Below are 23,638 nucleotides of genomic sequence, written 5' to 3'. Positions count from 1 at the left end.
AGTTATTTAGATACATTTGATCGCTCATCTTCCGTCACAGAACTTCAAAGACGATTAGAAAAAGTAACACCGTTATTTGAAAAATTCGACACAATACAGTGTCAAATCGAGTCATTAGTAGAGGAGACATTATCGGCTGAAGAACATGCACGGGAACGCGATTCCTTCGAAAGTTCTTATTTTCAATTAATAGCTACAGCTGATGATATATTTTCGCGATCTCAACCGCAACAAACTCAATCTATCCCGGGTACTACACCACGCATGCTTACACCTACATCATCGATATCTAATACAGAAAATCGTGTCAAATTACCGACCATAGACCTGCCCACATTTGACGGCTCATACAGCAATTGGGTAAAATTTAGAGACACATTTGAGTCACTTATACATAATAATACAACCCTCTCAAATATAGAGAAATTTCATTACTTAAATGCATCGGTAAAAGGTAGCGCAGCACGTACGATTCAAGCCTTAGGTATTTCCGAATTAAATTACACACTTGCCTGGACTAGAATAAAGGATCGCTATGAAGATTTGAAAACATTAAAATATCATCATATTCGATCTATGCATGGTATTCCATCTTGCACCAAGGAATCCTATCAGGATTAAGACATTTATTAGACAACACTAACAATAACCTTTTAGCACTAAAAGCACTTGGCGAACCAACAGATTCTTGGGACACACTCATAATATATCTTTTAACGTCGAAATTAGATAATAACACACAACGCGAATGGGAAAGAAAAATGAACAATATATCAAGGGGATGTAACTTTACGCGATATGATCAACTTTCTTGAAAATCATTGCAAGTATCTCGAAAGAACTACTTCAGATAAAATAATACCCAACAAGTTTGCAAATGAAATTAGGCCAAACAAATTCAAAGTCGTTACCACACACGTAGCCAACACGCACACCGTGTGTTCCCTCTGCAAGGGAGATCATCAATTATATAGTTGCTCCAGTTTTTTGAGATTAACTCCCATTGAACGACGAGCTAAAATTCAAGAATTACACGTATGCTTTAACTGTCTTACAGCAGGACATCAAAACATAGATTGCACACGAAGCATGTGCAGAAAATGTTCAAAAAAGCATAACACATTGTTACACATAGATTACATTGCAAATACATCACCTCAAACTCGATCAGTCCCTTCAACGTCAAAACAAAACATATCAAATGTAAACGCACACACTGCTACAGACATCCACGAATCACTCACAGCACAAACACTCTAGAGCAGAGCTCGGCAAGATTTGCACTTTTCAGCCGATTTTCAGCTGGCTCCGCCTACCGCTATTCCCCTTGCCGCGACGTTCGGCGCGCCGATCTTGCTGAGCTCTGCTCTAGAGAATAAAGTCACAATGTTAGCTACTGCCATAGTCCATGTCAAAGATCACCATGGAATAAAACAAGAATGTCGCGCTCTCTTAGACTCAGGGTCACAATCTCATTTCATATCAGAAAAACTAGCTAATGAACTGCAATTAAGTCGCGATAAAATAAATATTCGAGTCTCAGGAATTAACAAATTAGCAAGAAATATTGAATTTCAGGCACATACGCATGTAATATCTCGCTTCAACGGATTTACTAAATCAATTTCCTGTTTAATTCTACCAACAATTACCGAAAATATTCCAAATCGACCGGTTGATTCGTCGCTATTACAAATTCCATCTAATACATTCTTAGCTGATCCACATTTCAATGTACCCCGAGAAGTTGACATGATTATCGGTGGAGACTTATTCTGGGATTTGTTGTGTGTAGGACGTCATTCATTAGGACCGCGTCATCCATCATTACAAAAAACACAATTAGGTTGGATTATTGTAGGAAATCTAGCACTCTCCCCCTCACTAGCAGAAACACGCACCATTTGTCACTTAGTAACAAATGAAGATATTCATGATCAATTAACTAAGTTTTAGGAAATAGAACATGATATAGCTGAACACACGAAAACACCACACTACTGTGAGGAACATTTTAATTCCACAGTGACACAAGACACAGATGGGAGGTATGTTGTAGCAATTCCATTTAAGGAAAATTTAGAAGAGTTAGGTGATTCCAAGCATCACGCAGAAAAAAGATTAATTAGTTTAGAACGCAAATTAGACACGCAGCCTGAAATTAGAGAAGAATACACTAAATTGTTAGAAGAATACGAGTCATTAGGACATACGAGCGAAATCATAGTCAAGGAACAGTCACATACACAAGTAGGATATTATTTACCACATCATGCGGTTTTTAAGCTAAGTAGTACCACCACAAAGTTACGCGTAGTTTTTGATGGGTCTGCCAAGACATCATCTGGGCTCTCATTAAATGACGTTCAATGTCAATTCTATTACGATTTCGAAAACACCGATATGTTCTTTCGGCAGACATTGCAAAGATGTACCGACAAATTTGGGTACGAAAGGAAGATCGAAAATTTCAACGGATATTATGGCGTAAAAATAAAAACGAAACAATTAAAACTTACAATCTAAACACGGTCACTTACGGCGCAGCATCCGCACCGTTTCTTGCTACAAATGTTCTCCAACATATCGGACAAATACATCAAAGTAGTCATCCACTTGCCAGCTACACCATCTTACATGATTTTTATGTAGATGATTTATTAACAGGAACAGATTCCATTACCGAGATCATGCAATTGAAAACCGATCTAAATAACATTCTTCAGGATTTGAACTTCGTAAATGGGCTTCAAACGAAGCTAGCATACTCTCATCACAAGTAGACAACCAAAATCAATTACAAATAGTATCAGATAGCGGTTCAAAAACGCTAGGCTTATTTTGGAACTTTGAACAGGATGTATTGACATTCTCAGTAAAAGCTCCTATAAATTCACGTATCACAAAACGCACAATTCTCTCAGATATTTCACAAATTTTCGATCCGCTCGGTTTGATCGGTCGAGCTACCATTCAGGCAAAAATGATTCTATAAGAATTATGGCAACTTCGCGTCTCTTGGGATGAATCATTACCTCAGCATCTCCATTCCCGGTGGAGGGTTTTTCGCGAAGTTCTTGAACGTATAAACAATATTAAAATTCCAAGACGAGCTTTACCCGCGGAAAGTCAAAAAATTGAACTCCATGGCTTTACTGATGCCTCAGAAAAGGCTTATGGAGCATGCATATACTTACGTTCACTACACCATAATGGTAGATGGTCCAGTCATTTACTATGCGCTAAATCTAAAGTCGCCCCTTTGGAAGTAATTAGCTTGCCGCGATTAGAATTGTGCGGTGCCCAATTACTAGCCCAGCTTGCAAAGAAAGTACGAAATTCGATAGGCATAACATGTGACGAACACTATTGGTGTGATTCGACAATTGTTCTCGCGTGGATCAATTCTCCGTCAAAACAATGGAAAACATTTGTCGCGAATCGAACAGCAGAAATACAAAGATTATCGCATGAGAAATGGCTACATGTCGTGTCATCTGAAAATCCTGCAGATATCATTTCCCGGGGAATTAATCCATCTTTACTCCTTGACGAGAATCTTTGGTGGAACGGTCCATCCTGGTTACAGGATAAAATACCGGAACAAACGGTCAATAATTATGATCAACTCTCTACAGAGAGTGTGTCCAAAGAATCTAGGATTAGTTGCGCATTCACTTCCGTCATATGCACAGACATATTTAATAACTTTTCCTGTTACACGCGTTTGATACGAATAATTGCTCAGTGTCGACGATTTCTAAATAACTTGCGCAGCAAGGTTCATAATCGCAAAGGTTTATTAACTTCAAATAAAAAAGAGTCGAATCAATGGTTAACATCACAAGAGTTAATCGAATCAGAAATAATAATGCTTAAAATGATTCAATCCGAGCACTTTTCTGACGAAATTAAACGTTTGAAAGCAGGCCAGAATATAGCGAATTCTAGTTCATTAATTTCATTAAACCCTTTCTTGGACAAAGATGGACTACTCAGGGTAGGTGGTAGACTCGTAAATGCAAAAATTTCCTTCGATCATAAGTATCCTATCATTTTACCATCAAAACATCATATCACAAAATTAATCTTTATACGTGAACATTTACGCTTGCTACATGCAGGTTGTCATGCAATCCTTTATTCTCTTCGCAAGCGCTATTGGCCTTTGTCAGGAAAGAGATTATTAAAGACAGTAATAAAACAATGTATTCGGTGCTATAGAACCAAACCTGTCAGTCCGAACTACCTGATGGGCAACGTACCTGCTGCACGCGTCACCCCGACACGACCTTTCTATACATGCGGCATCGATTATGCAGGTCCCTTCCTCATTAAGGAAAAAACACGGTCAAAGGTCTCACTCAAGGCATACCTATGCCTATTTGTATGTTTCTCTGCAAAGACGGTACACTTGGAATTAGCAACAGACATGACTAGACATGGACAGACATGACCAGACATGGACAGACATAGCCATAGATATATAATGTAATATACTGAATCATTCCTGAATTGCTTGAAAAGATTCATTTCGCGTCGTGGTTTATGTCACACCATGTTCTCAGACAATGGTACAAACTTTATCGGGGCACGCAATGATCTCTTAGACCTTAGCAAATTATTAAGCGATAAGAAGTTTCATGAACGCGTGGAAAAATTTCTAAGTGACAATAAAATTCAATAGCATTTAATTCCTCCTCGGGCTCCACATTTCGGAGGATTGTGGGAGGGAGCGAACAAATCCACAAAATATCATTTAAAAAGAATCATCGGCGAAACCAGATTAATCTATGAAGAAATGTACACAATATTGACTCAAATCGAAGCATGTTTAAATTCACGTCCTCTGTGCCCGCTCTCCGATGATCCAACAGACCTGCTACCGCTTACTCCTGGACATTTCCTAATAGGCGATTCACTAACCGTGTTCCCAGAACCTGACCTGCGTCATATAAAGGAAAATCGACTCAGTCGTTATCAGCACCAACAAGGCATGTTCCAACACTTCTGGAAACGGTGGCAAGCAGAATATCTACACCAGCCACAACAACGTAATAAATGGCGAATAACCTCCCACATCAACTTCGGACTAGGAACAATGGTCCTGATCAAGGACGAAAACATTCCACCACTCAGATGGAGAATGGGAAGAATTGTCGAACTTCATCCCGGAGCAGACAACATCACACGGGCGGTGTCACTCAAAACCGCAGAAGGCATAATTAAACGGGCACTCACTAAGATATGCATCCTACCACTCGATCAAGAAACATCTGCTCCACCCGCAGAACAATAGAAGAAATTATAACATTTAATCTAGCGAGTAGTCATTTTAATTAAGTTTTTTTTTATATTTACTTTATAACTCACTGTATAGTATATTTATTGAATGCCAGTCGTTCAAGCCGGGCGGAATGTTAAGTACACATGTTTTATAACTCGCGATAATTTAGATTTAGCAATACTACCCTCATTCGGAAAACCCCGTAACCTTCATTACTAACCATAAAATCATAATTAACCCCGCGACCCTTTTCAATTGCATTGTCCACGTTCTGACCACTCCTGTCCCGTTATACTTTTGATCACCGATCCCTATTTTTATGACTTCCACGGTCTAAAATGCCTCAAGGGTGAAAAATTCCAAAGAGCAACCATGAGTTGGAGACGACCACCGACACTTCCCTTTCCAAACAAATTCTACCCAATAGGAATAAGTTCGCAATTTGTCACCGCCCAAATCAGGGCTTAAGAAAGCTACTTAAACCACGAGCTGTTAGAAATTAGATCAGAATTGAATCAGACATCAAATTGTAACTAACTTAAATAAATATATTTTAACGGAAGAAAGGCAAAGCAAGCAGTTGCTACATTATTTAAAGTTCAGTACAGCAGTACCCACGAGCTTAACAAGAACAACAACAGTTATTAACTGATAAGGTTATGGGGAGATGAGAAATAAATGGTATTTGTTTTATGACAAAAGTAATCTTTAATGATAATATATTGGCTTTACCGAAAATTGTTTCTTGCTAGCTCAGCGACTCTATCGAAACTGAAACGACCGGTGTCGCTCTAGACCGGTTCGAGTACGCGCACGCGCGTAATCATACTAGCAAGGATGGAAACATAATACTCAACATTAACAATAACGAATTCCATAAATGTTCGCAAGTGGGATCATCGTAGAAATATCTCCTATTAGATGTGAAAGGTTTCATCCCAATCGGTACATTTCCTGCAGCATAAACGCCGAAAGATATAAATGAAGTATCACGTTTTTTGCGATAAAAGTCGTTTGGAATGAAAAAATATAAAATGTTCTTTTAACGGGACCAATCGGGAGATATACTTTAGAAGATGCAAAAGGTTTCGTTCCGATTGGTCCATCCATCTCGAAGTAATCGGCGAACAAAACCAGAAAAAATATATATATACAGGGTGGCCCACATAACTCTTAACAGCTCAATATCTCGAAAACTATGACATCGATTTTAAAGTTCTTGGTCTCAAATTGCATGGATCTGAAGGGCCTTTCTAACTACATAACCATGAAGTGGCCCACCCTTTTTCTTTAATGGGGGGCGGGGGTACCTTTATAATTTTAAATGGAACCCCCTATAAAACGTTACATATTTAGATTCTACAGGAAAAAACAAGTATATTTTGTCTGAAACATTTTTTGGTCAGATATTTCCATGATGAGATTATAACAGTTTAAAGTTTCGACTTGTAGGTACATACTTGAAGCGCTCGGAAATACCATTATTGAATTGCGTCTGTGAAATTAGCACCTAATTTTCAAAAAACAAAACTTTGTAACGGGGCGGTCTGGTCGGTGCGCACGGCGTTGCGCACCGCGGTCGGATTCCCCGTGCCAGGGTTCGCTGGGAACAGGTTCGGGTAAATGACGAGTCGGTGTTAGTAGAAAAATAGAAATATTTATTCAAAAAAAACAAAAGAAATAATGAATGAAACGATTATAAGGTGTCAGGTGGGCCGCCGGCCGCGGCCCCGGGTGTTGCCGTCGGTGGTGTTGGCGGTATCTCCTGCCGTTCTCGCTACAACAGAAAATAATCTAACCGTGAGCTGGCGATGGAGCTGTGTCGCACTTAACCTAGGTGTACAAGGTCTTACGAACTACGCTCGGGACCCGGCCCGTCACATGAGTAACGCGGTGTTACTAACTAACGCCGGTCGTAGCCGTCGCTACGCGGTCTTAACCTAACGCGGGTCGTAGCTGTCGCTACGCGGTCTTACTTGCTACGGCGCGGAGTGAGAGCGCGGCGCGGAGCGCGAACGCGAACGAGAGAGAGAGACGCGGTGTTCGGTGTCCGCGGGAAACGCGGAGTCGCTGGAGGCTAGGAGCGGGGATGGCCCGTTCGGGCCGCCGGTCTTTATTTGAAATTCGCGCTGCGGTGGAGTTGCTGCCCGCTTGCCTGGTGCGGCTGTCTTCTCGTACACCGTGGTCAAGCCTAGCAGTGAACGAGGCGACGACCAATCCTGGCTCGCCCTGGGTCAAGCCTCGGGACGGGACGGAATCGGTTGCCATAGGCCGGATGCGGTGCCGTGTAAGCTAGCGCCTGGAACCCCGCGGACAAACCGGCGGATGTTACGGGCGCGCACTAGTTTGGTCATCCTGGGTCAAACCTCGGGACTGACGAAGCTAGGCGCCTACGGCTGCTGGACCGATTGGGAGCTGCCAGCTCGCGACGTACGTCACGAGCCGACTGCCGGTGAACTCGTCGTCGGGACAACCCGCAACGCCGAGTCTGCCGGTGCTCCGGTCCGACCTCCTGGGAGGTCTGCTCGGGGCCGAGGCCCCGAGGCAACTCATCGATCCACGCGTCGATCGATCATACTTATAGCCTCGCTCGCGGGAGTGGGGAGGCCGCCGCGGTGGGGGTCCGCGATGCGCGACGCCGATCCGCGGCTGTCGTCGCAACTTTTAGCAACAGTTCTATTTGCACCCGCAATAGTTCTATAGTTCCTGATAGGATTCAGAAATAGTTCCGGCGAAATACCTGAAAAAATAGCATTTTGAAAATATGAGGTGCCAACTTCGCGTGGCACCGCATCATGCGAAAAATGTTATTTAAATCATCGTATTGACGATGAGAACGTTTTCATGGATAACTGAGTCAAATTCAAGAATTGTACCTACAAGGAAGTACCTACAAGTCGAAACTTCAAACTGTTATAATCTCATCATGGAAATAACTGACCAAAAAATGTTTCAGACAAAATATACTTGTTTTTTCCTGTAGAACTTAAATATGTAACGTTTTATAGGGGGTTCCATTTAAAATTATAAAGGTACCCCCGCCTCCATTAAAGAAAAAGGGTGGGCCACTTCATGGTTATGTAGTTAGAATGGCCCTTCAGATCCATGCAATTTGAGACCAAGAACTTTTAAATCGATGTCATAGTTTTCGAGATATTGCGCTGTTAAGAGTTATGTGGGCCACCCTGTATATATATATATATATATATATATATACTGATAGAATTGAGTATCCTCCTCCTTTTTCGAAGTCAGATAAAAGCACAATATAACTTACATAATGGTATGAAAGTTTCGGTAGGGTGAGTTTTCGTCTTAGGACGAAGGTAATCCTTATGAATCCTGTGCAATCATTCCGAGCTAAATTCATTCGAGCAACATTTATAAAATAATTTAACAACCCTCGAACAAATGGTCACGAAACTGTAGCTAACGATCGGCCAGCATTCTCCCTTCGTTTCCTCTCGAGATAAGAAGACGCTACTACTAGAAGGTGGCTAGGTGTCAGGTTGAACGAAGAAGGGTATAGGCATAGCGAGGTGCACGCTGGGTGACGTTGGGTGACGGTTTCGAGTGGCGGCCAGGCGGGAGGGTTACAAAGGGGGGTTGTTCCTCGCTGGTGGGCAGTAATGGCGGCTGGTAGGGCGGGAGGTGAAGGTAGGGGGGTCGCGTTTGTCGGTGTGAGATCCTAGTTGGATGCCGAATCCACGGTGGAAACTTCAGTACGCGATCAACCACCGACGCATGTTTAAGGTGGGTGCTCCAGCGGAAGCTACGAGGCTTGGCTGCTGCGGGGATGAGATTCTTTTTATCAACAGTTTTATTTGAAATTGTTCGTTGTCATCACGATGGTTCGTCACCACCACGATGGACGTTCCTGGTGAATTCTCCTTTGGATATGATCGAAAATCGAAGGAGGTTTGACTCATCTTTAAATAGTTCGACAAAACCACCACCATCGTTTTTCGTGAATTTTCGTTTGGATTTCATGGACAATTGTCGGAGGATTGTATGAGTGTATGGTGAAGGGGAAAGAAAGGGGATTGCTGGTGGAACGCGGAGGATCGCCACGTGTTCAGCAGACCGGCTCGCGTAGCACAAGTATCTGAGTTTCATGTTATAATTTGAAAATTATTTTGATAAGATGTAGATATGGTATCATGGGTTAGGTTTGTGAACTGAATGCATGGTTAGCTAGATTTTGTTGAGATTCAGTGAATTATTCAACCCTTAACTGGTGAGGTGGGGTCTGACATACTACCTCGATTATTTTACTTATCCAATTAATTATTGTATATAGATTTTATAAGTTAAAAATGTTCTTTAAAAAAAAATTAAACAGACATTTGATTGTCATTTTTCTTTAAAGTTTCGTTGCTCCTCAAACCTGTTACGGGTTAATTGATGAGGAATTAAGAGAGTTTAATAAACCAAATAGTGATTCTTACCGCGTGATGTTTCAAGATTTATTGAAATAAGTATTTAAGATCTATTAACTTGTTTTGTTTTTGGCAAATTGTTAAATTCATTTTTGAGTTTATATTCGGAGATTTTAAGGTACAAAAATATTGCATGTTCAATATTAGGACTTAAAAGAACTCATGAGACAAGGAAATGTCTTGATTTTTTATCAATCTTTGATTTAGCTTTTATTACCTTAAAAACCGTTCAATTTTTGTTGAAAAATATTTCGTCTATTTCCAGTAGTTACCGAATTAGCTTTTAAGGAGTCGAATTTTTTACAGTGATTTCACCCCTTAAATCTGAGTTACTGCAGTTAAAAAAGAAGTGTATATATTATTATTTACTATTCTTGAAATTTGTAGTTTTATAAAAATTGGAGCCGGACGTTTGAGATCTTGCCTTGTGAGTGACGCTTAAATATTATAAGAAATTCTTTTCTTATTTAATTAGAAGCATCCGCATTAATTATCTAAAGTGTTGATAGTGTTAAGTCCCGACAAAGAAAATTCCATTGTCTCCAATTTCAAGTTACGAAGGAAATCGGCTCATTGACTGACCTCCTTAGAGCCACCAGCGTCAACAAATTCTCTATTCTTCTCGAAACGCTGCGTCGAAAATGTATGCCAATGCATCGACATTCCAACAGCTCAATATACTAGTGAACTCTTTTCCTCATCCCATGCGAAATAAGCATCTTCGACCCTAATAAAAAACCGATTACGGACAATAGTGGGACAGTCGGCCATACAGTCACAAGGTGCGCGGTCTCTCTGTCCGAGGAACGCCTAGTATTGCAAAATACGTCGAGCAGAGTGTCGTGAGAACCAAGTGTCACGCGAAAAGACTCAGTTTTTTCGTTAAACAAAGACTCAAGTTTCAAACCATTTGCAAATAGAACTGTTAGTGTAAAGACATTTAGACTTATTGTTAGTGTAAAGCCATGGTTTCATTTATCAAGAACATTGTTCCATCATCCGTGCGTCGAGAGGAAGAGAGAGAGAAGGAAGCGATCCATCAAACTCGTTAACCGTTTCTGTTCGTCTAAATATCCGGTGAGTCCAACCAAAATCTGGATACTCTGTTCTCAGTAGTTAAGGAAATTGTAATATCTTTTGAATACGCATTATATTTTCATACTTGTGTTCCGTCCAGGAAGTGTAACAATCCGATTTTGTAACAATTCATTTCTTTTGGCAAAATTGTGACGGTCCTGCGGTGGACCGGGGAGGAAGGGCGGCTCAGTCGGATGTTCAGGGTTCTTCGCTGAATGAGTACTCGGTTGGGTATTGGTGGTAACGTGTTTATTCGCAAAATCTTACTGACTACGGCTACAGGTGATGCGGCGGAAATCTTGAGCTCTTACAGGTAAAGATGATCGCGAGAACGCGGCGCGGACTTAAAGCTACGGTACGCGGTTCGTAAGGCTATGGTACGCACGGTTGGTTCGGGACTTAATCCTACGCGGGTCTTAATGCTACGGTTCTTAACGGGGTAGACACGGGTAATAGTAGCGCGTTGACTTTACCGGCAAAAATGGGCCTATTAATGGGTTTACGGGAATCGGTTATTTGTCCTTATAAGAGAACACATAGGGCTGGGTGAGGGCTCATTCGAAAGAGGAAGGTCCAATGCAGGGGGCTCAACTTTAACGAAATTGTGTTGATATCTCATAATATGAGTGTCCAAAGTAGAGGAAAAATCGAGAAAATACGCCCGCTGAATCCAAGTACATTTTAAGTAACTATAACAGTTTTGTGACAAAAACGATTTGTTGAGCCCCCTTCATTGAGCCTTCCTCTTTCGAATGAGCCCTTATTCAGCTTAAGATCTTCTCATATAAGGACGAATAACCGATTCCCGTAAAAGCATTCCCAAAGACAAGTTCCGCCATTATCTGGATACTACAGAGCAAGTTACGTGACAAATTTAGTTCAGCTAGTAGTTATAAGGTGGCGTCTAAGTAGAAAGGCTGCCGATCTGGAATCGTAGCCAGCATCAAGCGTCAGCTTGATTACGTCACTCGAACTGTGCTGCGAAGGCAAGCGAAAGAGGCAACATCGCCCGAACGCTGAGTGAGATGCACTACAGTCATGCTGTCCTTTTCTCATTCTGAATGTTGAGATTGTACATTTTCGCTAAGTTTTGACTGCCGCTCGCCTGGATTTTTCACAGCGCCCCATAACAAACCTCGCCCCATTCAAACTATATCGTGTTTGGTATCATTTTAATCATAAAAATATCACCAATGCGCTAGTAAAAGTTTCAGTAAAAAACAGTCAAAAATAAAAAAGTTTTATAATTGAATTAGTATTCGTCACACCGATGCGTTTCGGCTCTTTTCTTTGATCATTGGACCTCTCTCTCTCTCCTCCACTGCCTGTCCCTTTCTACGTTTACGCTTGGCTGGCCATCGCATATAATCCGAGATTCGACACCTCGGCTGATATATGCAACGTCTGGTTTCCAATCTCTGTTGCATATATTCAGCTTTTACTGGATAGACGCAAGGTCCCTCCATTTATTAGTTCTAATAGTACCATAGTACTTTTTTATGCAGAATGTTTCAAGGAGTTGACACAAGTAAAAAAACAATGCAATTCCATTTAAATAAAAAGTGGATTTGCATTTTTTGAGTGCATCGTTGCATTCACGAAGAAACTGAAATCACAGAAAAATAGACATTATCATCCCATTGAACTTTTACTTAAACAGTTAATAACTTTTTCTAAAAATAATTCTCAGATTGCACGTTCCTTCGGTTCCTCAGAGTAGGTATATATTTTTCAGCAGCGAGGAGTGCTACGGTGCACTATGTAAAACCCACGCGTTTGGTCAGTCAGAATTTATCGGAGCGGAACAATTCTATCATTTGGGTTGAAAGAAGGATAGCATGATCACCGTACATCTCACTCTAAACGCGCGCCAATGTTTCGCTTTCGTTCTTCAGGCGTATCGTCGCGATGCCTCTGACGAGATGAGCGTTTGAATGTGTTTGTAAAAATACTTGATGCGCTGTTGCCTTCCTAGATCGTGTTGCGCGCACGCTAGCTGAGAATTAAACCTTTCAAGTTCGTAACAAAACACGCAAGTGGCTCCACCAGGCCCAACGAAAAAACTACTGTAATACCGACGTCCCGAATCGGTGACGTCACGTGCTGTGTCTACCCCCTTAAGGCTATCGGATTTGCGGCGCGGTCTTAAAGCTACGGTACGCGGTTCGTACAGGTTCGTGGTGGGCGAAGGCGGAGAGCAGGGTCTATCGGAGCGGTAGTGGCCGTAGTAGTGGTATCCTCGGTTAGTTGGCAAACGCCGTCCCTCGGGCCTGACCAGAGGACCTGTGTCCCGTCTGCTTGTGGTTTCCGCCGGGGCAGAACGGAGGTCAAGGATGCCAAAAATGCAGGAAGGCCAGACGGGCCTTCCGCGGGCGTAGGTTATTGACCTTTCTCGGGGCGGCCGGATTTCACCAAACCGGAGCCGTCCCGGAGCCGTGGAGGAAGCAGGAATACAAAAACGGGAGTCGTGCTCAATCGTATCGGCGGTTGCGACGGTGCGTGTTCGGTACGCTTTCGCTTTCGATCTCGGTACGGAGCCGATTCGCTTTCTTGGTCCGCGGGCCGTCTTATATTTGGTCAAGCTAGGCGGCTCGGTTGCCTTGCGAGAGCGCCTCGCGGCTCGCGGCCCTCTAGCGGGCGCGGCGCGAACTTTCGCCGCGCGCGGCCTATGGTGGTCTGGTGGGGGGGATCGGGCTGGCGTACCCGTCACAAAATATATAATAGTTATTTATTCAATTTTTATAATTATTTAGTGCGTATTTTCCAAACCCTGTATCCAACGAGCGAGAGGCTTGTATAAGTCTAGACCGAATCCGAATCCTATATTATCTTTCCTTCACAAAAGAAGGTGTTTAAGCGTTGCGTCGGATCATAACATACCGCAGAGTAGTCACCTACCACTACGCCTACTCCGCATGTAACAATAGTACCAAAAACTTTAACAACGATTTTGCTCTCTATTAAAATCCTTTCAAACCTCATCCTGCACTTGATCCACATTTATCTTTTTCAAGATACTAAACAATTTTCTTATCGCGTTTAACCCTTGAACAGCAGAGGTTGTGTCAATCGTGATCCAAACTCACAAAACATTCAACTAAAATTAAATATATAATTTTTAAACGAAAGAGTTTTATACATTAGAAGAATCACTTTTAAAGGAGCAGTGTAAAATAATATGAAATACAAAATTAAATTAATATTGATCTCTACCCCATGGTCCGCCGTTCAAGAGTTAAACATATTCCGGTATGTTTTTAGCGTCGCGAGGAAGGTTGAGAAAGTTGTCAGAAATTTGTGGCTCATTTAATTTATTCACAGTTGTAAGTATTATACAAATGAAGGAATGCAATCAGATAAAATTACATTTTATTTGTATAAAATTTTAGGTAACGTTTTTATCGATTGGAGAAGTGCAAATAAATATCCAGCTTTAGTGATATTCTATATCAATTGTTGTTTTATGATATCCTGTATTGGACGGCTTATTCAATTTACACCGGGGAGCAGAGTAGTGATTGTGTGACGCAAAGATGGAACATTAAGTATGAGTGAACCAAGGTAGCTTGCACTTAACATTGTGGGTCTGTGGAAATTCATCAAACGAATTCTGAGATATTTAAAGGCAACCATACAGATGGGAATAGTCTATAGTGGCTCGCCACTGGAGTATTTGAATGTATACAGCGATTCCGACTATGCTGGTGATCTTGCAACCAAACGGTCGACTACTGGATATGTGTCAACACTGGGTGATGGTGCAATCAGCTGGAGTAGCCAACGCCAAAGATGCATAGCTGTTTCGACTACTCAAGCAGAGTATGTTGCTGCATCAACAGCTGCCAAAGAGTTGATTTGGCTACATAATCTGATAAAAGAATTTGTACCTGAAGTTAGAGCTTGGTTATTAATAGACAACCAAGCCGCCATAAGACTGGCAAGCAATCCGGAACAGCACAAACGTTTCAAGCACATAGATGTGAGGTATCATCACATCAGAGAACTAGTGATGGACAAGAGAATTCTGTTGACCTATGTGGACACGACAAACCAGCTGGCAGACCTACTGACAAAGCCAGTGGAGCCTCTGCAGTTCGCAAATTGCGGAAGGGAATTGGTCTCGAAGACTGAAAACCCCGGAACCAACTTATGCAGCATTATTCAATTATTATTTTGTTTTATGTTTATTTTTTGTGCGACGATAGCCGCGGACCGGCGTCGCGCATCGCGGGCCCCCACCGCGGCGGCCTCCCCACTCCCGCGAGCGAGGCTATAAATAGGATCGATCGACACGCGGATCGATGAGTTGCCTCGGGGCCTCGGCCCCAAGCAGACCTCCTAGGAGGTCGGACCGGAGCACCGGCAGACTCGGCGTCGCGGTTTGTCCAGGCGACGAGTTCACCGGCAGTCGGAACGTGACGTACGTCACGAGCTGGCAGCTCCCAATCGGTCTAGCAGCCGTAGGCGCCTAGCTTCGTCAGCCCCGAGGTTTGACCCAGGATGACCAAACTAGTGCGCGCCCGTAACATCCGCCGGTTTGTCCGCGGGGTTCCAGGCGCTAGCTTACACGGCACCGCATCCAGCCTATGGCAACCGATTCCGTCCCGTCCCGAGGCTCGACCCAGGGCGAGCCAGGATTGGTCGTCGCCTCGTTCACTGCTAGGTTTGACCACGGTGTCCGAGAAGACAGTCGTACTAGGTAAAGCGGGCAGCAACTCCACCGCAGCGCGAAACCCCGCAGCGCGACTTTAAATAACAGACCGACGGCCCGAAGGGGCCATCCTTTCTCCTAGTCTTCACGACTCCCGCATATACTGCGTCTCTCTCGTTCGCGCTCGCGCTCCGCGCCGCGCTCTCACTCCGCGCCGTAGCCTGTAAGACCGCGTAGCGACGGCTACGACCCGCGTTAGCCTTAAGACCGCGTAGCGACAGCTACGACCTGCGTTAGCTTGTAAGACCGCGCGACTCATGTGACGGGCCGGGTCCCGATCGTAGTTCATAAGCCAATGTACACCTAGGGTTAAGTGCGACACGGCTACATCGCCAGCTCACGGTTAGATTATTTTCTGTTGTAGCGAGAACGGCAGGATATACCGCCACCAACACCGGCACCTCCAGGGGCCGCAGCCGGCGGCCCACCCCCACCGGCCTAAGACGTTATTTCTTTCTTTGAATAAATATTTCTATTTTTCTAACTAACACCGCCTCATTATTTCTCGAACCTGTTCCCAAGCGAACCCTGGCGCGGGGAAACCGACCGCGGTGCGCAACACCCTGCGCAGCGACCAGACCGCCCCGTTACATTTGCTTCAGGTCGATTTTAGGGAGAGTGTTGAGAAAGCTAGAGGAAAATCGTCCTGACTAGGAATTTTTATTTTGTTACCAGAATTCTACCCTTGAACTTCAAGCAGCACCGTCGCTTTTTATTTTTTTTTGTCACTTCCGTTTTCCGTCATTATAGAAACTACACGTGATAGAATGACTTACTTACGATTTGAATAATATGTATAAATATAATATTTCATACATATTTATAATAAAACTATTGTTTAAGTCTAACATTCCAAAAGGTGTTTAGTTTCCCATAACAACACTTGGCATATGAGTTTTCAAGCATTAGGCAAAATCCAAGATAGAATCGATAAGAAGGGTGCTTATTTTCATTTAATTGCTTGGTGTTTCCCACTTGTTTTCACTGTTACGATTATGGCATTAGGGGAAATAGATGGAAATAATGTTACTGGTATATGTTTTGTGGGTTACGCTAATCATGCAGTCAGAGCTTGATTTTTGCTTGGTCCAGTACTGATTGTTTTACTGGTTGGAGGATACTTTTTATCCAGAGGTATGTACGAAGCGTACATTTATTTTATCTTATCTATGTAATCAAAGTAATAAAATGTATTCTCTTATATGCTTTCCTAAAGAACATAGTCTGTAAGTATATTTTTTTTTCTCGATAGGAATAATTGTTAATATTTCAACCATCATTAATATAATATAGTTTCACTAATATTATTGTTAACATTTTTAGAATTAACTACTCTGATTCGGCTGAAAATAAGTAGCCAAGAAATTATATCTGAAAGAGCAAGTGCTAAAATACGAGAAACCATCGTGCGTATGGATGTATTTTGTAACATTTTATTGCCACATTTATGAGTTCCAACAATCTTGGGAATGGTGTCAAAGCTTCAGAAATTACATGATGTGAGAAATACTACTGATAGAAGTTACACATCCAACATCTTGTCTATTATTTACAGATGTGCAATAACAACAAAATATTTGGATATTTCTGAATGTAAAATGGAACTTCGACCGAGTGCTGCAAAAATGCAGTTACATTTACTTACTCTGGTATCTCTGTGGACTATGAGATCAGTTTTAGCGTGCGTCGAATGTCAGTAGAATCTAGAAGGAACTCTTTGGACTCTCAGATTTCGTTTCAAATAGCCGAGCTGAAGACAACGCGAAAAGTTGCGAGTAGCTCACGTGGTCGTCGCGGAAAGCGACGACGAGATTTTGGAAAGTCAAGATCCGGAAAAGTGGGACCACTATTCAGAAGGGGTAGTACAACCTCGTAAGAAAGTCAGCTCGGTGCGCAAATACTGTCGGCATTAACCATAGGTGCTAATTCAAGAGTACCACTGGTCCAAGTGCCTAATATGAAGAGACGATCAGCAAGTGCTGGACTAGATGAATGTACCCTGAACTCTAAGTTGTTCGATGGAGGAAAAGCGGCACCAAGTTATGTCAGGAAAAGACGTGGATGTTGAAGTTGGTAATGCAGAAAAAGATGATCAAGATAATGACAGCGAAGACAGTCAACCAGAGGAGGAAACAAAAATGCTAGACCCTGCAGAACCGCAAGAACGTAGCAAGAGTAAAAGCAGTAACAAGAGCTCCAAAGATGGTCATGAAAGTGATAGAAGGAGTAGAGAGGGTCGCAGAAGCAAATATCTGTTGCAAGATGAAACTATTTTAAAACACCTATTTCAAGAATCTAGTGATATAAAATTAAAAAATGACGCAGAAACAAAAGAAATGTATAGAAAAGCTGGAATAGGCAATCTGGCGTCTAATTTTACATCCTACTTCCCTGAATTAACAAGACTCATGCAGTCTGAAGGACAAAATACTAATGCCCGAGAAATGGCAACGCAAACTTCTTTATCATTGGACATTCTGGAGGTGGAAGAGTCGAAACAAAGCATACACGAAATTATTAACAGTCAACATTGCAGTCCAAAGGGTACGAAAATTTCACCGTAACTGAATAAGAACAAAAACATCGCTACATAACTGTAAGGTTAGAATTTATACTTTGAAGACGTGACTGCAACAAAGTAAATTTAAGGATCCTTTAATTATCCTTGCTTAAAGATGGTGTTTCTTGAAAAAAGAAACCGGCATTGTATGACAATGTAATAGTGCCAAAATTATACTTAATTCGTCGTGTTTAAGTACGTATACATTTAATAGTATGACATTTGATTGTATATAGTATTTCAAAGTAACTTGGGTTTAACAATGCATATTGTTTACTTTTACACTTTTTATTATCAGTGAAACTGCGGTAAAATTTCATTATCGTAAAAAATAATTCAATTTACGATACTAGAAGTATGTATAAATGTATTATAAACATAATTTCTTTTTCTACAGTACAATTTAAATCTATTTTTAATATTGCTCTGTTGGTTACAGTATTTGTAAAATATATACCCTATTGTACTTAGAGTACACACAACTAATTTTTACACATATGTGCGTAACTACATTTTAGAATTTCAATTTTATCTTATCATTTACCACAGACTTTTCGACAGCTACTCAATTAATTTGTATTTTAAACATAGTATGCAAATCAAGTTCAATGTATCTACATAATCTACATTGATACCGAGTACATAAAACGCATTTTTTCTTTCTTTCGGTTTCTTTTCCTTTTTTTTTAAACAATTTTTAAAATAACTGTTCTAAAATAATGGTAGAAAAACAAATGAAGTGTTACGAAACCCTGTGTTCCTTGTCGATTAAACATCTTATTTTTGTATTTCATACAAAAAAGGAAAGAAGTCGAATTTCATTTTCCTAGCAAGGAAATGATCTAATACAAATGTTGGGGGCATTCCTAGCTGCGACATTTGGCTTTGTGTCTTCTTTGAAACGATGAGCAGGTACAATTAACGATATCTTTGTTCAATCTGTCCCTCAAAAGCACGATCCTCTTGTTCCACTCGCCATATTGTTATGCTTTCAAATCCGGGCCGATATTCTCGGTTACGTATGTTTTTCCTACACTCGATACAAATACAGTCGAATTTTAGTTCCAAGAAAAAGTGTGTACAAATTATGTGTATACGTGTGTAATAATACACACCTTCAAAACGCGGAACAATACATATACATATATTCGATACGTGTAAACTACAGTACGTACGTACATTTACATTCTTATCTACATGCACCGCGTGTAGCTTTTTTCTTTTCATATTTTGTCATTTTTTATTTATTCGATGACATTAACCGAAAATAACCAAAGTTACCAAACGTATAAAATAAAACATAATACAATAATCGTTTTATTGTTTGCACGTATGTGTGTTGCTAGTGTTTTTTATACGCTTAATTTACATCAGGCACTGCAGTACGTGTAGTGTATGTCGTTACAAATGATTAGTCTTCTCTTTTTACATTGCACACGAAACGCACAAGCTATACGAGAAATCATTTACATGCTTCAGCTCTGTAACGTATTCCGGTGAAGAAATGAATGACCGTATTGTTCTTGAGCTTTTCGGTTAACACGTTCGCTACGGCTCACGCGTTTAGCGCGTAAAGTTTGTTCCGGGATTGTTTCCGTAGCCAACGTGTTAAGCTTTGTACAGACTTGAAAAACAAAGAGAACAACGAACCGAACGGCAAACAGAGCGGCGAACGGCCTTTTTTGATTTCGACGATCTGAACAACAAACGGACAAACCTGCAAACGCATTCGCGTTCATTTTTATCCGACTTCGAAAAGGAGGAGGATACTCAATTCGATCAGTATATATTTTTTTTTTCCTGGCTTTGTTCACCGATTACTCCGAGATGAATGGACCAATCGGAATGAAATCTTTTGCGTCTTGTAGGATATGTCTTCCGATTGGTCCCGTTATAAAAACATTTCGCATTTTGTTATTCCGAACGGTTTTTATTGCAAAAAAACGGGAAGTTTCTAATCTCAACATAGAATGACTTCAATGATCCTTTAATATATTGTCGGAGGCATGATTCTGAACGTCTTTTTCATTATGCATAATTAACGGAAACCTTTAGTTTTCGAGATATTCGTGAAAAACTATTGTTATTTATTCTGCCTTTGTTCGCCGATTATTCCGAGACGAATGGACCAATTGGAACGAAACCTTTTGCATTTTCTAAAGTATGTCTACCGATTGGTCCCGTTAAAAAAACATTCTATATTTTTTCATTTCGAACGGTTTTTATTGCAAAAAAACGAACTATTTCATGTACGTGCGGTGTATGTTCACCGATTATTCTAAGACGGATGGACCAATCAGAATGAAATCTTTTGCGTCTTGTAGGATATGTCTTCCGATTGGTCCCGTTATAAAAACATTTCACATTTTTTTATTTCGAATGGTTTTCATTGTTGCAAAATACATTCTGGTTCAAGGAATGCACCGATTGCGATGAAAGTTTTCACATTTCGTAGATCATTCCACGATGATTCCATTTCCCAAAATTTATGTAACTTCTTATTGTTAATAACTATTGTTATTATAACAAAAAGCCTATTCTTTAGGGTTACCCTCCAAGGAATATACCGATCGCGATTTTTCAAAGTTGTCCCTGTAAGTAAACTTTGTCAGTTTCTTTACCAATTAGTTGCTAATACGGTATCCTTCAAATACTGCTCGTTCCACTAAAAAGTGTGAAATGAAATAATTTTTAACAAAAAAAAATCCAACTTCGAAATGCACTAAAAAGTATAAAATAATTTCTATTTCATTTATATCTGTATTCCACAGCTATTAATACAATCTACTTAATAGTTAAATAGGATACTAAATATATTTCAACCTTTTCGGAGGCGGCGCAAAATTAAACATAATATTTTCTTTGAAAAATAATAGGAATTTCATTATATCGTGTATCTTTACCATATCATCATCCCTTATCAATTATCGTACGTAATATATTTCTGTCCACCATTTATATGATCGCAAATTAAGAAGCAAGCTGTACAGGGGAATCTCACACGTTATTAAAAATCTCCCTAGACCTAGTGAGCTGCGCAAGTTCAGTATGGTCTCTCGTGAAATGCAGTATACATGTACATCAGAAGTGCTACTAACTTCTGGTACAATCGCTACAATTACAAATGTTTTCTGCCGTATCTATAACGTTTCGAATATGTTTTCTTACCACTTATTAATTACCAAGTTTGCCATACCGCAATCAAATCGTTATTGGCAGGATCGTATAGTCAGGCACTTTTAATTTTGCGCCGCCTCCGAAAAGGTTGAAATATATTTAGTATCCTATTTAACGATTAAGTAGATTGTATTAATAGCTGTGGAATACAGATATAAATGAAATAGAAATTATTTTATACTTTTTAGTGCATTTCGAAGTCGGATTTTTTTTTTGTTAAAAATTATTTTATCTTTGATGTCGAAGAAAAAAACCGACAAGTGATGCAAACGCCACAAACCATTTCCCGAACGACAAGGATTTGCAAATCCGTTTGCAAACGCGTTCAGTCCACACTAGTGTATCGTTTGCCGTTCGGTTCGTTGTTCTGTTTGTTGTTCGGCGTAATGTTCAGGTCTGTACGAAGCTTTAGAAAGAAATAAATGCGTTGCTTTTCTGCATGCACCAATATTACTAGACTCTCTAAATGATGTAATTCAACGGATGACACGCATGCATGCTGTAACGTTCGTAACGGACGGGGTTAAGGATTGGGAAGGTAAAAATCTTTTCGTCCCCTTTTTTATTCACCGCCACCTTAATGGAGGGAGGAGAGTAAAGATCGAACTCGGCAGCTAACCCTCGGGCGAGGCTGGTTCAGACACGGCTAGTAATTTAGTCGAGTGGGGAGTAGGTATTTACTAAACCGTTTAGCGCATATAAAAGTGTCCGGACTAGTACAGTTGAGCTTTGGAAATCGAGAGTACAAAATATATCGCTTGACTAAAGAAATGCGTCCGGACAGGTTTATTCGGAAGCCTAGTTAGTGGTGGGACAAGCCTAGTTAGTGGTGGAGGAAGCCTACTCGACCAGAAAAATCCAATGAAATGGATCTACTCGGTTAAATCGTTTTACTAAACTACTCGACTAAAATGTAGTGTCCATACACTAAACTACTCACCACTCGACTAAATTACTAGCCGTGTCTGAACCAGCCTTTGGCGTGAGATTTTTGGTGTTTAATGTATTCGTTACCCCAGATAAAGTTGTCCAATAATTCTCCGATCACATAAAGTACCATGCTGTACGCCAACATTGTAATAAAGAACAGGGTTCGCGTAGGCAATTTCAACACATGAAATATGGAGTATACCCAAACACCGCTTTTATGGAATATTATAAGCATCCTGAAAAAATTTGTTAAATTATAGTGAATCGAAATACTTTGTATAATTAAATGTCTGGTTTGTAAATTATATCAATAAATTCGTGACGTACCATATTAAATAAGATAGCATAAATACTTGGTTACCTAGGATACCCTTTAATCGTTTTGGATATTTTCTCGGTGCTATAATCACCTCTATTAAAATGGAGACCACAATCGCTGTGTGCATTAAATGATTCAACCACCATGGAACATAAGGATCAAAAGCTTTTGGAAATATCAGTTCACGGTCGATGGCGTACGTAGACCAGAAAATTGTCGCAACGAACTGTAAAAAAAAAATTATGAAAAACTGACAAATGTTAAATTTTCATATTTTTTACCATCGCGACTGGGAAACCAAGAACTGCGTGTACATCGTCTTTTAATTTACGTATGAACGGTGGCTTCTTGGCACTGATGGTGTTTGTACCGAACCAATCGTTCAGTACGCATATAAAGAAAAATACTGCTTGAATGATCTGAAATAAATAAATAATTATTATAATTAATTAGAGTCCCGTTGTGGCAACGGTCGTGTGCGAACGTGAGCCTAGCTAAGCGAAGCGAATAAAGAGTGAGAAAGCTATAAAAGCGAAGAAACAAAGCGCAAAGGTAGCAGGAGGTGCGAGCGGGAAGGGGAAGGATAGAATGAGGGTGTAGGGAGAAAACAATTTTGCGCGAAAGGGGAGGAAACTCGTCGCTAAGTAAGTACAGTGTTTGGAGGTTAGAATCCAGAAGGGATAGAAAAGAGCGGCAAGCAGAGAGGAGAGGCCGAAAAGAGCGACACCTGGGGAGAGAGAGCGGTGGCCACAGGAACAGAGGAATGGCCGGTAAAGAAGAAGAAGGAGCAGAGAAGAGGACGAGAACACAGAGAATGTAGGATGAGGCGAGGGAAAAGAAAGAAGGGGAGGCAAGGGAGGAAGCCGGGAAACTGGATGAAGGGGTAAAAAGAGGCAGGTCCCCCAATATAGAGGTCCTGAGAAGGGAAAGAAAGCAGAGCCTGGGAAGTATGTCAAACTTAGAGGAAATGTGGAAAAGGAAAAGAGAGGAAGGAATCGAAGAGGGACCCCTGAAAGGGAAAGAGGAGGAGGAGGGGAGACAAACAAGCAGATGGATGTTTAAAGAAAGTAGCATGACGGGGAAGTCGCCAGAGAAGAAAAAAGAAAGAAGAGAAGGCGAAGGAGGAGTAGTGGAAATA

At 41.0% G+C, this 23,638-nt stretch overlaps 3 protein-coding genes across 6 annotated transcripts in view; 2 read left to right on the top strand and 1 right to left on the bottom strand.

Annotated features, from left to right (window-relative positions):
- The first annotated feature begins 13,310 nt into the window (after nt 1-13,310).
- LOC114881391 (protein smoothened-like) lies at nt 13,311-16,992 on the top strand. The gene is given in 4 exon segments (XM_046288169.1): nt 13,311-14,364; nt 14,491-14,895; nt 16,374-16,648; nt 16,838-16,992. Coding segments are annotated over 4 exon segments (1,023 nt in total). The 5' UTR covers nt 13,311-14,149; the 3' UTR covers nt 16,966-16,992.
- Nucleotides 16,993-17,005: 13 nt separating this feature from the next.
- LOC114881389 lies at nt 17,006-18,423 on the top strand. The gene has a single exon (XM_029198164.2). The coding sequence runs from the start codon at nt 17,533-17,535 to the stop codon at nt 18,076-18,078; it is 546 nt and encodes a 181-aa protein (XP_029053997.1). The 5' UTR covers nt 17,006-17,532; the 3' UTR covers nt 18,079-18,423.
- Nucleotides 18,424-18,457: 34 nt separating this feature from the next.
- Nucleotides 18,458-23,638, bottom strand: part of LOC114881390 (androgen-induced gene 1 protein-like) — a 36,652-nt gene continuing 31,471 nt past the window's right edge. For 2 of the 4 annotated variants that reach the window (XM_046288083.1, XM_046288085.1), the window contains exons 3-6: nt 22,782-22,919; nt 22,509-22,726; nt 22,192-22,417; nt 18,458-19,104 (exon numbers count right to left, since the gene is read on the bottom strand). In XM_046288083.1, the coding sequence (XP_046144039.1) occupies nt 22,207-22,417; nt 22,509-22,726; nt 22,782-22,919 (567 nt within the window). In that variant the 3' untranslated portion in view covers nt 18,458-19,104; nt 22,192-22,206. Of the gene's footprint in view, nt 19,105-22,191; nt 22,418-22,508; nt 22,727-22,781; nt 22,920-23,638 lie in introns of those variants that run through there. The other 2 variants (XM_046288084.1, XM_046288086.1) reach the window with 2 other exon arrangements.

Source organism: Osmia bicornis, chromosome 12 (assembly GCF_907164935.1).
Source record: "Osmia bicornis bicornis chromosome 12, iOsmBic2.1, whole genome shotgun sequence".
Lineage (NCBI taxonomy): Eukaryota > Metazoa > Arthropoda > Insecta > Hymenoptera > Megachilidae > Osmia > Osmia bicornis.
The sequence above is the reverse complement of the archived record's forward strand: the minus strand, read 5'-3'. Positions and strand labels throughout refer to the sequence as shown.

Excerpts from the sequence above, each read along its gene's own strand:
- LOC114881389 (XM_029198164.2), top strand. The coding sequence starts at position 17,533 with ATGGAGGAAAAGCGGCACCAAGTTATGTCAGGAAAAGACGTGGATGTT.